At 50.3% G+C, this 16,830-nt stretch overlaps 1 protein-coding gene across 1 annotated transcript in view; it reads right to left on the bottom strand.

The window, feature by feature from the left end:
- LOC121562294 (FERM, ARHGEF and pleckstrin domain-containing protein 1-like) overlaps positions 1-16,830 on the bottom strand; it is a 189,069-nt gene that overhangs the window by 17,327 nt on the left and 154,912 nt on the right. Inside the window, exon 23 of the mRNA XM_045215187.1 lies at positions 9,641-9,744. Within this exon, the coding sequence (XP_045071122.1) occupies positions 9,641-9,744 (104 nt within the window). The remainder of the gene's footprint in view (positions 1-9,640; positions 9,745-16,830) is intronic.

Raw genomic sequence — 16,830 nt, 5'->3', positions numbered from 1 at the left:
TAAAGACAGGTATATAATATATAATAATACCAGGTACATAAAGACAGGTATATAATAATGACAGGTACATAAAGACAGGTATATAATAATGACAGGTACATAAAGACAGGTATATAATAATGCCAGGTACATAAAGACAGGTATATAATAATGACAGGTACATAAAGACAGGTATATAATAATGCCAAGTACATAAAGACAGGTATATAATAATGACAGGTACATAAAGACAGGTATATAATAATGACAGGTACATAAAGACAGGTACATAATAACAAGGTGAGATAAAGTTTCATAGCAGCCAGATGTAATATCCATAAGAGTCACGGAGAGGAACCGTGGTTCTCAGAAACATCAACAACTCCTCCAAGAAAAGAAAAGCGAGAGGAGAGAACTGGGAGAACACCTGGATATCATCTGACAGCAGCTCCACCGTGTGGCTAAATGAGGTTAGCTAGGGCTCAGCCTGTACTCTGTGGCTAAATGAGGTTAGCTAGGGCTCAGCCTGTACCCTGTGGCTAAATGAGGTTAGCTAGGGCTCAGCCTGTACCCTGTGGCTAAATGAGGTTAGTTAGGGCTCAGCCTGTACCCTGTGGCTAAATGAGGTTAGCTAGGGCTCAGCCTGTACCCTGTGGCTAAATGAAGTTAGCTAGGGCTCAGCCTGTACCCTGTGGCTAAATGAGGTTAGCTAGGGCTCAGCCTGCACACTGTGGCTAAAATGAGTTAGCTAGGCTCAGCCTGTACCCTGTGGCTAAATGAGGTTAGCTAGGGCTCAGCCTGTACCCTGTGGCTAAATGAGGTTAGTTAGGGCTCAGCCTGTACCCTGTGGCTAAATGAGGTTAGCTAGGGCTCAGCCTGTACCCTGTGGCTAAATGAGGTTAGTTAGGGCTCAGCCTGTACCCTGTGGCTAAATGAGGTTATTAGGGCTCAGCCTGTACCCTGTGGCTAAATTAGGTTAGCTAGGGGCTCAGCCTGTACCCTGTGGCTAAATGAGGTTAGTTAGGGCTCAGCCTGTACCCTGTGGCTAAATGAGGTTAGTTAGGGCTCAGCCTGTACCCTGTGGCTAAATTAGGTTAGCTATGGCCCAGCCTGTACCCTGTGGCTAAATGAGGTTAGTTAGGGCTCAGCCTGTACCTGTGGCTAAATGAGGTTAGCTAGGGCTCAGCCTGTACCCTGTGGCTAAATGAGGTTAGCTAGGGCTCAGCCTGTACCCTGTGGCTAAATGAGGTTAGATTAGGTCAGCCTGTACCCTGTGGTTAAATGAGGTTAGCTAGGAGCTCAGCCTGTACCCTGTGGCTAAATGAGGGTTAGCTAGGGCTCCAGCCTGACCCTGTGGCTAAATGAGGTTAGCTAGGGCTCAGCCTGTACCCTGTGGCTAAATGAGGTTAGCTAGGGCTCAGCCTGTACCCTGTGGCTAAATGAGGTTAGTTAGGGCTCAGCCTGTACCCTGTGGCTAAATGAGGTTAGTTAGGGCTCAGCCTGTACCCTGTGGCTAAATGAGGTTAGTTAGGGCTCAGCCTGTACCCTGTGGCTAAATGAGGTTAGTTAGGGCTCAGCCTGTACCCTGTGGCTAAATGAGGTTAGCTTCAGGGCTCAGCCTGTACCCTGTGGCTAAATGATGTTAGTTAGGGCTCAGCCTGTACCCTGTGGCTAAATGAGGTTAGTTAGGGCTCAGCCTGTACCCCTGTGGCTAAATGAGGTTAGTTAGGGCTCAGCCTGTACCCTGTGGCTAAATGAGGTTAGTTAGGGCTCAGCCTGTACCCTGTGGCTAAATGAGGTTAGTTAGGGCTCAGCCTGCACCTGTGGCTAAATGAGGTTAGCTAGGGCTCAGCCTGTACCCTGTGGCTAAATGAGGTTAGCTAGGGCTCAGCCTGTACCCTGTGGCTAAATGAGGTTAGTTAGGGCTCAGCCTGTACCCTGTGGTTAAATGAGGTTAGCTAGGGCTCAGCCTGTACCCTGTGGCTAAATGAGGTTAGCTAGGGCTCAGCCTGTACCCTGTGGCTAAATGAGGTTAGTTAGGCTCAGCCTGCCCTCCCTGTGGCTAAATGAGGTTAGTTAGGGCTCAGCCTGTACCCTGTGGCTAAATGAGGTTAGCTAGGGCTCAGCCTGTACCCTGTGGCTAAATGAGGTTAGTTAGGGCTCAGCCTGTACCCTGTGGCTAAATTAGGTTAGTTAGGGCTCAGCCTGTACCCTGTGGCTAAATGAGGTTAGTTAGGGCTCAGCCTGTACCCTGTGGCTAAATGAGGTTAGTTAGGGCTCAGCCTGTACCCTGTGGCTAAATGAGGTTAGCTAGGGCTCAGCCTGTACCCTGTGGCTAAATGAGGTTAGTTAGGGCTCAGCCTGTACCGTGTGGCTAAATGAGGTTAGCTAGGGCTCAGCCCTGTACCCCTGGGCTAAATGAGGTTAAGTTAGGGCTCAGCCTGACCCTGTGGCTAAATGAGGTTGTTAGGGATCAGCCTGTACCCTGTGGCTAAATGAGGTTAGCTAGGCTCAGCCTGTACCCTGTGGCTAAATAGGGTTAGCCAGCTCAAGCCTGACCCTGTGGCTAAATGAGGTTAGTTGAGGGGCTCATCAGCCTGACCCTGTAGCTAAATGAGGTTAGCTAGGGCTCAGCCTGTACCCTGTGGCTAAAATGAGGTTAGTTAGGGCTCAGCCTGTACCCTGTGGCTAAATGAGGTTAGTTAGGGCTCAGCCTGTACCCCTGTGGCTAAATGGAGGTTAGTTAGGGCTCAGCCTGCAACCCTGTGGCCAAATGAGGTTAGCTAGGCTCAGCCTGTACCCTGTGGCTAAATGAGGTTAGTTAGGGCTCAGCCTGTACCCTGTGGCTAAATTAGGTTAGTTAGGGGCTCAGCCTGTACCCTGTGGCTAAATGAGGTTAGTTAGGGCTCAGCCTGTACCCTGTGGCTAAATGAGGTTAGGTTAGAGGCTCAGCCTGTACCCTGTGGCTAAATGGAGGTTAGCTAGGGCTCAGCCTGTACCCTGTGGCTAAATGAGGTTAGTTAGGGGCTCAGCCTGTACCGTGTAGGCTAAATGAGGTTAGCTAGGGTCAGCCTGTACCCTGTGGCTAAATGAGGTTAGCTGGGGCCCAGCCTTGCACCCTGTGGTTAAATCGAGGTTAGCTTGGGCTCAGCCTGTACCCTGTGCTAAATGAGGTTAGTTAGGGCTCTAGCCTGTACCCTGGTGGCTAAATGAGGTTAGTTAGGGCTCAGCCTGTACCCTGTGGCTAAATGGAGGTTAGTTAGGGGCCACAGCCTGTACCCTGTGGCTAAAATGAGGTAGCTAGGGCTCAGCCTGTACCCACTGTACTAAATGAGGTTATGGGCTCAGCCTGTACCTGTGTGGCTCGTAAATGAGGTTAGTTAGGGCTCAGCCTGTACCCTGTGGTTAAATGAGGTTCCAGCTAGGATCAGCCTGTACCCTGCCGGCTAAATGAGGTTAGCTAGCTCAGCTGTACCCTGTGGCTAAATGAGGTTAGCTAGGGGCTCAGCCTGTACCCTCCGGCTAAATGAGGCTTTAAGGGCTCCTTGCACCCTGTGGCTAAATGAGGTTAGTTAGAGCCATGCCCTGTGGCTACATGAGGTTACGCTAGGGCGCAGCCTGTACCCTGTGGCTAAATGAGGTTAGCTAGGGCTCAGCCTGTACCCTGTGGCTAAATTAGGTTAGTTAGGGCTCTAGCCTGTACCCTGTGGCTAAATGAGGTTAGTTAGGGCTCAGCCTGTACCCTGTGGCTAAATGAGGTTAGTTAGGGCTCAGCCTGTACTCCTGTGGCTAAATGGAGGTTAGCTAGGGCTCAGCCCGTACCCTGCCTGGCTAAATGAGGTTAGTTAGGGCTCAGCCTGTCCGTGGCTAAATTGGAGGTTAGCTAGGGCTCAGCCTGTACCCTGTGGCTAAATGAGGTGGAGCTCATCTGCATAATGAGGTTAGTTAGGGGATCAGCCTGTACCCTGTGGCTAAATGAGGTTAGCTAGGGCTCAGCCTGTACCCTGTGGCTAAATGAGGTTAGTTAGGGCTCAGCTCCTGTACCCTGTGGCTAAATGAGGTTTAGTTAGGGCTCAGCCTGTACCCTGCTGGCTAAATGAGGTTAGTTAGGGGCTCAGCCTGTACCCTGTGGCTAAATGAGGTTAGCTAGGGCTCAGCCTGCACCCTGTGGCTAAATGAGGTTAGCTAGCTCCAGCCTGTCACCCCCTGTGGCTAAATGAGGTTAGTTAGGGCTCAGCCTGTACCCTGTGGCTAAATGAGGTTGGTGAGGGCTCAGCCTGTACCCTATGGCTAAATGAGGGTTAGCTAGGGCTCAGCCTGTACCCTGTGGCTTAAATGAGGTTAGTTAGGCTCAGCCTGTACCCTGTGGCTAAATGAGGTCACTCTCTCTTGGCTTTTAGTTCAGGGCTCAGCCTGTGCCCTGTAGCTAAATGGGAGGTTAGTTGCGAGGCTCAGCCTGTACCCTGTGGCTAAATGAGGTTAGTTAGGCTCTTAGGCCTGTGCTGTGGGCTAAATCGAGGTTAGTTAGGGCTCAGCCTGTACCCTGTGGCTAAATGAGGTTAGCTAGGGTATACAATACCCTGTGGCTAAATGAGGTTAGCTAGGCTCTTACCCCAGTAAATGAGGTTAGTTGCTCAGCCTGTACCGTGGCTAAATGAGGTTAGCTAGGCTCAGCCTGTACCCTGTGGCTAAATGAGGTTAGTTAGAGCTCAGCCTGACCCTGTGGCTAAATGAGGTTAGTTAGGGCATCAGCCTGTACCCTGTGGCTAAATGAGGTTAGCTAGGACACCAGCCCTGCCACCCTGGCTAAATGAGGTTAGTTAGGGCTCAGCCTGTACCCTATGGCTAAATGAGGGTAAGTTAGAGCTCAGCCTGTACCCTGTGGCTAAATGAGGTTAGTTAGGGCTCAGCCTGTACCCTGTGGCTAAATGAGGTTAGCTGGGGCTCAGCCTGTACCTGTGCTAAATGAGGTTAGTTAGGGCTCAGCCTGTACCCTGTGGCTAAATGAGGTTAGTTAGGGCTCAGCCTACCCTGTGGCTAAATGAGGTTAGCTAGGGCTCAGCCTGTACCCTGTGGCTAAATGAGGTTAGTTAGGGCTCAGCCTGTACCCTGTGGCTAAATGAGGTTAAGTTAGGGCTCAGCCTGTATTCAGCCTGTACCTGTGGCTAAATGAGGTTAGTTAGGGCTCAGCCTGTACCCTGTGGCTAAATGAGGTTAGTTAGGGGCTCAGCCTGTACCCGTAGCTAAATGAGGTTAGCTAGGGCTCACCTGTACCCTGTGGCTAAATGAGGTTAGTTGGAGCTCAGCCTACCGTGTGGCTAAATGAGGTTAGTTAGGGCTCAGCCTGTACCCTGTGGCTAAATAGAGGTTAGCTAGGGGCTCTGCCTGACCCTGTGGCTAAATGAGGTTAGCTAGGAGCTCAGCCTGTACCCTGTGGCTAAATGAGGTTAGTTAGAGCTCAGCCTGTACCCTGTGACTAAATGAGGTTAGCTAAAACTCAGCCTGTACCCTGTAGCTAAATGAGGTTAGCTAGGGCGCTCAGCCTGTACCCTGTGGCTAAATGGGAGGTTAGTTAGGGCTCAGCCTGTACCCCTGTGGCTAAATGAGGTTAGCTAGGGCTCAGCCTGTACCCTGTGGCTAAATGAGGTTAAGTTAGGGCTCAGCCTGTACCCTGTGGCTAAATGAGGTTAGTTAGCAGCTCAACCACCCCTGTGGCTAAATGAGGTTAGCTAGGGCTCAGCCTGTACCCTGTGGCTAAATGAGGTTGAGCTAGGAGCTCAGCCTGTACCCTGTGGCTAAATGAGGTTAGTTAGGGCTCAGCCTAGAACCCTGTGGCTAAATGAGGTTAGTTAGGGGGCTCAGCCTGTACCCCTGTGGCTAAATGAGGTTAGCTAGGGCTCAGCCTGTACCCTGTGGCTAAGAGGTTAGTTAGGGCCCAGCCTGTACCCTGTGGCTAAATGAGGTTAGTTAGGGCTCAAGCCTGTACCCTGTGGCTAAATGAGGTTAGCTAGGGCTCAGCCTGTACCCTGTGGCTAAATGAGGTTAGTTAGGCTCAGCCTGTACCCTGTGGCTAAATGAGTTGGCTCAGCCTGTACCCTGTGGCTAAATGAGGTTAGCTAGGCCTCAGCCTGTACCCTCTGGCTAAATGAGGTTAGTTAGGGCTCAGCCTGTACCCCTGTGCCCTGTGGCTAAATGAGGTTAGTTAGGGCTCAGCCTGTACCCTGTGGCTAAATGGAGGTTAGTTAGGGCTCAGCCTGTACCCTGTGGCTAAATGAGGTTAGTTAGGGCTCAGCCTGTACCCTGTGGCTAAATGAGGTTAGTTAGGGCTCAGCCTGTACCCTGTGGCTAAATGAGGATTAGCTAGGGCTCAGCCTGTACCCTGTGCTAAATGAGGTTAGTTAGGGCTCAGCCTGTACCCTGTGGCTAAATGAGGTTAGCTAGGGCTCAGCCTGTACCCTGTGGCTAAATGAGGTTAGTTAGGGCTCAGCCTGTACCCTGTGGCTAAATATGAGGTCTACGCTAGGGCTCAGCCTGTACCCTGTGGCTAAATGAGGTTAGCTTAGGCTCAGCCTGTACCCTGTGGCTAAATGAGGTTAGTTAGGGCTCAGCCTGTACCCTGTGGCTAAATGAGGTTAGCTAGGGCTCAGCCTGTACCCTGTGGCTAAATGAGGTTAGTGAGGGCTCAGCCTGTACCCTGTGGCTAAATGAGGTTAGCTAGGGCTCAGCCTGTACCCTGTGGCTAAATGAGGTTAGCTAGGGCTCAGCCTGTACCCTGTGGCTAAATGAGGTTAGTTAGGGCTCAGCCTGTACCCTGTGGCTAAATGAGGTTAGTTAAGGGCTCAGCCTGTACCCTGTGGCTAAATGAGGTTAGTTAGGGCTCAGCCTGTACCCTGTGGCTAAATGGGTGGTTAGTTAGGGCTCAGCCTGTACATGTGGCTAAATGAGGTTAGTTAGGCTCAGCCTGTACCCTGTGGCTAAATGAGGTTAGTTAGGGCTCAGCCTGTACCCTGTGGCTAAATGAGGTTAGCTAGGGCTCAGCCTGTACCCTGTGGCTAAATGAGGTTAGTTAGGGCTCAGCCTGTACCCTGTGGCTAAATGAGGTTAGTTAGGGCTCAGCCTGTACCCTGTGGCTAAATGAGGTTAATTAGGCTCAGCCTGTACCCTGTGGCTAAATGAGGTTAGCTGGGCTCAGCCTGTACCCTGTGCTAAATGAGTTGAGTTAGGGCTCAGCCTGTTCACCTGTGGCTAATAGGAGGTTAGTTAGAGCTCAGCCTGTACCTGTGGCTAAATGAGGTTAGTAGGGAGCTCACCTGTACCCTGTGGCTAAATGAGGTTGAGCTAGGGCTCCAGCCTGTACCCTGTGGCTAAATGAGGTTAGTTAGGCTCAGCCTGTACCCTGGCTAAATGAGGTTAGTTAGGCTCAGCCTGTACCCTTGTGGCTAAATGAGGTTAGTGAGGCTCAGCCTGTACCCTGTGGCTAAATGAGGTTAGTTAGGCTCAGCCTGTACCCTGTGGCTAAATGAGGTTAGCTGAGGCTCAGCCTGTACCCTGTGGCTAAATGAGGTTAGTTAGGCTCAGCCTCGTACCCTGTGGCTAAATGGGGTTAGTTAGGCTCAGCCTGTACCCTGTGGCTAAATGAGGTTAGCTAGGGCTCAGCCTGTACCCTGTGGCTAAATGAGGTTAGTTAGGGGCTCAGCCTGTACCCTGTGGCTAAATGAGGTTAGTTGAGGCTCAGCCTGTACCCTGTGGCTAAATGAGGTTAGTTAGGGCTCAGCCTGTACCCTGTGGCTAAATGAGGTTAGCTAGGGCTCAGCCTGTACCCTGTGGGAAGGTTAGGGTTTTCATGGCTGCTATGGGTCCTTTAACTCCGCCTGTAGAAGTAGTAGCAGTAGATAGTGGGACTTACTGCTGTCTGATAGGCTGGTGGACAGTAGATCAGAGGAAGGACCATTCATCTGTTCAGCCAGGTCTAGGGGTCAGGGTCAGGGGTTAGGTAGTGCTCTGACTTACTGCTGTCTGAGAGGCTGGTGGACTGTAGATCAGAGGAAGGACCATTCATCTGTTCAGCCAGGTCTAGGGGTCAGGGTCAGGGTTAGTAGTGGGACTTACTGCTGTCTGATAGGCTGGTGGACTGTAGATCAGAGGAAGGACCATTCATCTGTTCAGCCAGGTCTAGGGGTCAGGGTCAGGGGTTAGGTAGTGCTGACTTACTGCTGTCTGATAGGCTGGTGGACTGTAGATCAGAGGAAGGACCATTCATCTGTTCAGCCAGGTCTAGGGGTCAGGGGTCAGGGGTTAGGTAGTGGGACTTACTGCTGTCTGATAGGCTGGTGGACTGTAGATCAGAGGAAGGACCATTCATCTGTTCAGCCAGGTCTAGGGGTCAGGGTCAGGTTGGGTAGTGTGACTTACTGCTGTCTGATAGGCTGGTGGACTGTAGATCAGAGGAAGGACCATTCATCTGTTCAGCCAGGTCTAGGGGTCAGGGGTCAGGGGTCAGGGGTTAGGTAGTGTGACTTACTGCTGTCTGATAGGCTGGTGGACTGTAGATCAGAGGAAGGACCATTCATCTGTTCAGCCAGGTCTAGGGGGGTCAGGGGTCAGGGGTTAGGTAGTGTGACTTACTGCTGTCTGATAGGCTGGTGGACTGTAGATCAGAGGAAGGACCATTCATCTGTTCAGCCAGGTCTAGGGGTCAGGGTCAGGGTTAGTTTAGTAGTGGGACTTACTGCTGTCTGATAGGCTGTGGACTGTAGATCAGAGGAAGGACCATTCATCTGTTCAGCCAGGTCTAGGGTCAGGGTCAGGGGTCAGGGGTTAGGTAGTGTGACTTACTGCTGTCTGATAGGCTGGTGGACTGTAGATCAGAGGAAAGGACCATTCATCTGTTCAGCCAGGTCTAGGGGTCAGGGGTCAGGGGTTAGGTAGTGTGACTTACTGCTGTCTGATAGGCTGGTGGACTGTAGATCAGAGGAAGGACCATTCATCTGTTCAGCCAGGTCTAGGGGTCAGGGGTCAGGGGTCAGGGGTTAGGTAGTGTGACTTACTGCTGTCTGATAGGCTGGTGGACTGTAGATCAGAGGAAGGACCATTCATCTGTTCAGCCAGGTCTAGGGGTCAGGGTCAGGGGTTAGGTAGTGTGACTTACTGCTGTCTGATAGGCTGGTGGACTGTAGATCAGAGGAAGGACCATTCATCTGTTCAGCCAGGTCTAGGGGTCAGGGGTCAGGTAGTGTGACTTACTGCTGTCTGATAGGCTGGTGGACTGTAGATCAGAGGAAGGACCATTCATCTGTTCAGCCAGGTCTAGGGGTCAGGGGTCAGGGGTTAGGTAGTGATGTGACTTACTGCTGTCTGATAGGCTGGTGGACTGTAGATCAGAGGAAGGACCATTCATCTGTTCAGCCAGGTCTAGGGGTCAGGGGTCAGGGGTCAGGGGTTAGGTAGTGTGACTTACTGCTGTCTGATAGGCTGGTGGACTGTAGATCAGAGGAAGGACCATTCATCTGTTCAGCCAGGTCTAGGGGTCAGGGGTCAGGGGTTAGGTAGTGTGACTTACTGCTGTCTGATAGGCTGGTGGACTGTAGATCAGAGGAAGGACCATTCATCTGTTCAGCCAGCTCTAGGGGTCAGGGGTCAGGGGTTAGGTAGTGTGACTTACTGCTGTCTGATTGGCTCAGTAGATCAGTAGGTCTGTTACTCTGCTCTGCCAGGTCTACAGCCATCCTGATGTCCTCCATCCATTTACCATCTCTGATTGCACAGCTAGGGACAGGGACAGACATGGTTTAGATAGAACCCAGCTAGGGACAGAGACATGGTTTAGAATAGACAGCTAGGGACAGGGGACAGACATGGTTTAGATAGACAGCTCAGACAGACATGGTTTAGATAGACAGCTAGGGACAGACATGGTTTAGATAGACAGCTAGGGACAGGGGACAGACATGGTTTAGATAGACAGCTAGGGACAGGGGACAGACATGGTTCTAGATAGACAGCCAGGGACAGGGGACAGACATGGTTTAGATAGACAGCTAGGGACAGGGGACCATGGTTTAGATAGACAGCTAGGGACAGGGACAGCATGGTTTTTAGATAGACAGCTGGGACAGGGGACAGACATGGTTTAGATAGACAGCTAGGGACAGAACAGAACCATGGTTTAGATAGACAGCTAGGGACAGGGGACGGACATGGTTTAGATAGACGAACTAGGGACAGGGGACAGACATGGTTTAGATAGACAGCTAGGGACAGGGACAGACATGGTTTAATAACAGCTGGGACAGACATGGTTTAGATAGACAGCCAGGGACAGGGGACAGACATGGTTTAGATAGACAGCTAGGGACAGGGACAGACATGGTTTAGATAGACAGCTAGGGACAGGGGACAGACATGGTTTAGATAGACAGCTAGGGACAGGGGACAGACATGGTTTTCTAGATAGACAGCTAGGGACAGGGACAGACATGGTTTAGATAGACAGCTAGGGACAGGGACGACATGGTTTAGATAGACAGCTAGGGACAGGAACAGACATGGTTTAGATAGACAGCTAGGGACAGGGGACAGACATGGTTTGGATAGACAGCTAGGGACAGTGGTTTAGATAGACAGCTAGGGACAGGACAGACATGGTTTAGATAGACAGCTAGGGACAGGGGACAATATGGTTTAGATAGACAGCCAGGGACGGGACAGACATGGTTTAGATAGACAGCTAGGGACAGGACAGACATGGTTTAGATAGACAGCTAGGGACAGGGACAGACATGGTTTGGATAGACAGCTAGGGACAGGGGACAGATATGGTTTAGATAGACAGCTAGGGACAGGGGACAGACATGGTTTAAGATAGACAGCCTTAGGGACAGGGACAGACATGGTTTAGATAGACAGCTAGGGACGGGGACAGACATGGTTTAGATAGACAGCTAGAGGACAGACATGGTTTAGAATAGACAGCTAGGACAGGGGACAGACATGGTTTAGATAGACAGCTAGGGACAGGGGACAGACATGGTTTAGATAGACAGCTAGGACGGGAGACTGGTTTAGATAGACAGCTAGGACAGGGACGACATAGTTTGGATAGACAGCTAGGACAGGGACAGACATGGTTTAGATAGACAGCTAGGGACAGACATGGTTTAGATAGACAGCTAGGGACAGGACAGACATGGTTTGGATGACAGCTAGGGACAGACATGGTTTAGATAGACAACTAGGAGACAGGGGACAGACATGGTTTAGATAGACACTAGGAGACAGGGGACAGACATGGTTTAGATAGACAGCTAGGGACAGGACAGACATGGTTTAGATAGACAGCTACAGGGACAGACATGGTTTGATAGACAGCTAGGACAGACATGGTTTAGATAGACAGCTAGGGACAGGGGACAGACATGGTTTGATAGACAGCTAAGGACAGACATGGTTTAGATAGACAGCTAGGGACAGACACATGGTTTAGATAGACAGCTAGGGACAGGGGACAGACATGGTTTAGATAGCAGCAGGCAGCTGGTTTAGATAGACAGCTAGGGACAGGGACAGACATGGTTTAGATAGACAGCTAGGACAGGGGACAGACATGGTTTAGATAGACAGCTCGGGACCATGGTTTAATAGACAGCTAGGGACAGGGGACAGACATGGTTTAGATAGACAGCTAGGGACAGGGACAGACATGGTTTAGATAGACAGCTAGGGACAGGAAGACATGGTTTAGATAGACAACTGGGGACAGGGGACAGACATGGTTTAGATAGACAGCTAAGGACAGGGACAGACATGGTTTAGATAGACAGCCTAGGGACAGGGGACAGACATGGTTTAGATAGACAGCTAGGGACAGGGACAGACATGGTTTAGATAGACAGCTAGGGACAGGGACAGACATGGTTTAGATAGACAGCTAGGACAGGGACAGACATGGTTTGATAGACAGCTAGGACAGACATGGTTTAGATAGACAGCTAGGGACAGGGGACAGACATGGTTTAGATAGACACTAGGGACAGGGGGACATGGTTTAGATAGAGCAGCTAGGGACAGACATGGTTTAGATAGACAGCTAGGGACAGGGGACAGACATGGTTTAGATAGACAGCTAGGGACAGGGCAGACATTTTAGATAGACAGCCAGGGACAGGGGACAGACATGGTTTAGATAGACAGCTAGGGAGCAGGGGACAGACATGGTTTAGATAGACAGCTAGGGACGGGGACAGACATTTTGAATGGGCAGCTGGGGACAGGGGACAGACTGGTTTAGATAGACAGCTAGGGACAGGTACAGACATTTTAGATAGACAGCTAGGGACCGGGGACAGACTGTTTAATAACCTAGACAGACATGGTTTATACAGCTAGGGACAGAGGACAGACATGGTTTCGATAGACAGCTAGGGACAGGAAGCATTTTATAACAGCTAGACGGGAGCTGGTTTAGATAACAGCTAGGGACAGGGGACGACTGTTTAATAGACAGCTGCCAACTGTTTATACCTAGCAGGGACAGACATGTTTAGATGGACAACTAGACAGACATGGTTTGATACAGCTAGGGACAGGGGACGCATGTTTAATAGACAGCTAGGGACGGGCACTGTTTGTAACAGCTAGGGACAGGGGACAGCATGTTTAGATAGACAGCTAGGACAGCATGGTTTAGATAGACAGCTAGGGACAGGGGACAGACATGGTTTAGATAGACAGCTAGGGACAGGGACGGACATGTTTAGATAGACAGCTAGGGACAGGGGACAGACTGGTTTAGATAGACAGCTAGGGACAGGGGACAGACATGGTTTAATAGACAGCTAGGGACAGGGGACAGACATGGTTTGATAGACAGCTAGGGACGGGGGCTTTTAATAGACAGCTAGGGACAGACAGACATGTTTAGATAGACAGCTAGGACAGGGGACAGATGTTTAATAACAGCTAGGGACAGGGGACAGACATGGTTTAGATAGACAGCTAGGGACAGGGACAGACATGGTTTAGATAACAGCTAGGGACAGAGGACAGACATGGTTTAGATAACGTAGGGACAGGACACATTTTATAGCGCTAGGGACAGGGGACAGACTTTTATAACGCTAGGGACAGCTGGTTTATAACCGCTAGGACCGGCAGACCTGGTTTAGATGGACCTAGGGACAGGGGACAACATTTTATACACTAGGGACAGACGGCATGGTTTAGATAGACAGCTAGGGACAGGGGACAGACATGGTTTAGATAGACAGCTAGGGACAGGGACAGACATGGTTTAGATAACGCTAGGGACAGGGACAGCTGGTTTAGATAGACAGCTGGGACGCGATTTTGATGGACCAGCTAGGGACAGGGACAGACATGGTTTAGATAGACGCTAGGACGGACAGACATGGTTTAGATGGACAGCTCGGGACAGGGCCTGTTTAATAACAGCTAGCGCTGTTTTGCTGGACAGACATGTTTAGATAGACAGCTAGGGACAGGGGACGGAGCATGGTTTAGATAGAGCAGCTAGGGACCTCGCATGGTTTAGATAGACAGCTAGGGACCACATTTTAGATGAGCAGCTAGGGACAGGGGACAGACATGGTTGATACAGCTAGGGACGAATGTTTGATAGACAGCTAGGACAGCGCATGTTTAAAGACGTAGGGACAGGGGACACATGTTTAGATAGACAGCTAGGGACAGAATGGTTTAGATGACAGCTAGGGACAGGGGACAGACTGGTTTGATAGACAGCTAGGACAGGGGACGCATGGTTTGGATACGCTGGACAGGGGACGACATGGTTTAGATAGACAGCTGGGCGCACTGGTTTAGATAGACAGCTAGGGACAGGGGCAGACATGGTTTAGATGACAGCTAGGGACAGGGACAGACATGTTTAGATAGACAGCTAGGGACGGCAGACATGGTTTAGATAGACAGCTAGGGACAGACAGACATGGTTTAGATAGACAGCTAGGGACAGGGGACACATGTTTAGTAGACAGCTAGGACAGGGGACGGACATGGTTTAGATAGACAGCTAGGGGACGGACATGGTTTAGATAGACAGCTAGGGACAGGGGACAGACATGGTTTAGATAGAGCAGCTAGGGACAGGGGACGGACATGGTTTGGATAACACTAGGGACAGAGGCGCTGTTTATCGTACACTGTTTGCTGCGACATGGTTTGATAGACAGCTAGGGACGCATGGTTTAGATAACAGCTAGGGACAGGGGACAGACATGTTTAATAGACAGCTAGGGACAGGGGACGACATGGTTTTGATAGACGCTAGGGACAGGGGACAGACATGGTTTAGATAGACAGCTAGGGACAGGGAGACTGTTTAATTAGGACCATGGTTTAGATAGACAGCTAGGGACGCATGGTTTTAGATAGAGCAGCTAGGGACAGGGGACAGACATGGTTTAGATAGACAGCTAGGGACAGGACAGCTGGTTTAATAGACAGCTAGGGACAGGGGACAGACATGGTTTGGATGGACAGCTAGGGACAGGCAGACATGGTTTAGATAGACAGCTAGGGACAGGGGACAGACATGTTTGTAGACGCTAGGGACGGCAGACTGTTTAGATACGTAGGGACACTGGTTTAGATACGCTAGGGACAACATGTTTAATAACAGCTAGGGACAGGGTACAACTGGTTTAGATAGACAGCTAGGACGACATGGTTTAGATAGACAGCTAGGGACAGGGGACAGACATGTTTTAGATAGACAGCTAGGGACAGGGGACAACTGGTTTAGATAGACGCTAGGACTGAGATGGCATGGTTTAGATAGACAGCTCGGGACAGGGGACAGACATGGTTTAGATGAGTAGGGACAGGGACATGGTTTAGATGACAGCTAGGGACGGGACGCATGGTTTAGATAACAGCTCGGGACAGAGGGACAGACTGGTTTAGATAACAGCTAGGGACGGGAACTGGTTTAGATAGAGCAGCTAGGGACAGGGGACGGACATGGTTTAGATAACAGTACGGGGACACATGTTTAATAACAGCTAGGGACAGGGTCAGACATGGTTTAGATAGACAGCTAGGGACAGGGACAACATGGTTTAGATAGACAGCTAGGGACAGGGGGACAGACATGGTTTAGATAGACAGCTAGGGACAGGGGACAGACATGGTTTAGATAGACAGCTAGGGACAGGGGACAGACATGTTTGATGCCTAGGGACAGACATGGTTTAGATAGACAGCAGGGACAGACATGGTTTGGATAGACAGCTAGGGACAGGGGACAGCATGTTTAGATAGACAGCTAAGGAGCTGTTTAGGCAGCTGCTGTTTAGATCGACAGCTAGGGACAGGACAGCATGTTTAATGGACAGCTAGGGACAGGGGACGGACATGTTTAGATGACAGCTAGGGACAGGGGACGGACATGTTTAGATAGACAGCTAGGGACAGGGACGCATGGTTTAGATAGCAGCTAGGGACAGAGACAACATGTTTATGACAGCTAGGGACGGGACAGACATGGTTTAGATAGACAGCTAGGGACGGGACAGACATGGTTTAGATAACAGCTAGGGACAGGGGACAGACATGGTTTAGATAGACAGCTAGGGACAGGGGACAGACATGGTTTGATGGACAGCTAGGACAGGGACACTTTTAGATAGACAGCTAGGGACAGGGGACGGACATGTTTGGATAACAGCTAGGGACGATGTTTAGATAGACAGCTAGGGACGGCATGGTTTAGATAGAGCAGCTAGGACAGGGGACAGACATGGTTTAGATAGACAGCTAGAGGACAGACATGGTTTAGATAGACAGCTAGGGACAGAACAGACATGGTTTAGATAGACAGCTAGGGACAGGGGACAGACATGGTTTAGATGGACAGCTAGGGACAGGGACAGACATGGTTTAGATAGACAGCTAGGGACAGGGGACAGACATGGTTTAGATAGACAGCTAGGGACAGGGGACAGACATGGTTTAGATAGACAGCTAGGGACAGGGACAGACATGGTTTAGATAGACAGCTAGGGACGAGGACAGACATGGTTTAGATAGACACTAGGGACAGACATGGTTTAGATAGACAGCTAGGGACAGACACTGGTTTAGATAGACAGCTAGGGACAGGGACAGACATGGTTTAGATAGACAGCTAGGGACAGGGACAGACATGGTTTAGATAGACAGCTAGGGACAGGGGACAGACATGGTTTAGATAGACAGCTAGGGACAGGGACAGACATGGTTTAGATAGACAGCTAGGGACAGGGACAGACATGGTTTAGATAGACAGCTAGGGACAGGGGACAGACATGGTTTAGATAGACAGCTAGGGACAGGAACAGACATGGTTTAGATAGACAGCTAGGGACAGGGGACAGACATGGTTTAGATAGACAGCTAACAGGGACAGACATGGTTTAGATAGAACAGCTAGGGACAGGGGACAGACATGGTTTAGATAGACAGCTAGGGACAGGGACGACATGCCGTTTAGATAGACAGCTAGGGACAGGGGACAGACATGGTTTAGATAGACAGCTAGGGACAGGGACAGACATGGTTTAGATAGACAACTAGGGCAGGGGACAGACATGGTTTAGATAGACAGCTAGGACAGACGGTTTAGATAGACAGCTAGGGACAGACAGACTGGTTTAGATAGACAGCTAGGGACAGGGGACAAGACATATTTAGATAGACAGCTAGGGACAGGGGACAGACATGGTTTAGATAGACAGCTAGGGACAGGGGACAGACATGGTTTAGATAGACAGCTAGGACAGGGGACAGACATGGTTTAGATAGACAGCTAGGACGGGACAGACATGGTTTAGATAG

The sequence above is a fragment of the Coregonus clupeaformis genome, unplaced genomic scaffold (assembly GCF_020615455.1).
Source record: "Coregonus clupeaformis isolate EN_2021a unplaced genomic scaffold, ASM2061545v1 scaf0388, whole genome shotgun sequence".
Lineage (NCBI taxonomy): Eukaryota > Metazoa > Chordata > Actinopteri > Salmoniformes > Salmonidae > Coregonus > Coregonus clupeaformis.
This window is presented reverse-complemented; position numbering and strand designations above follow the sequence as displayed.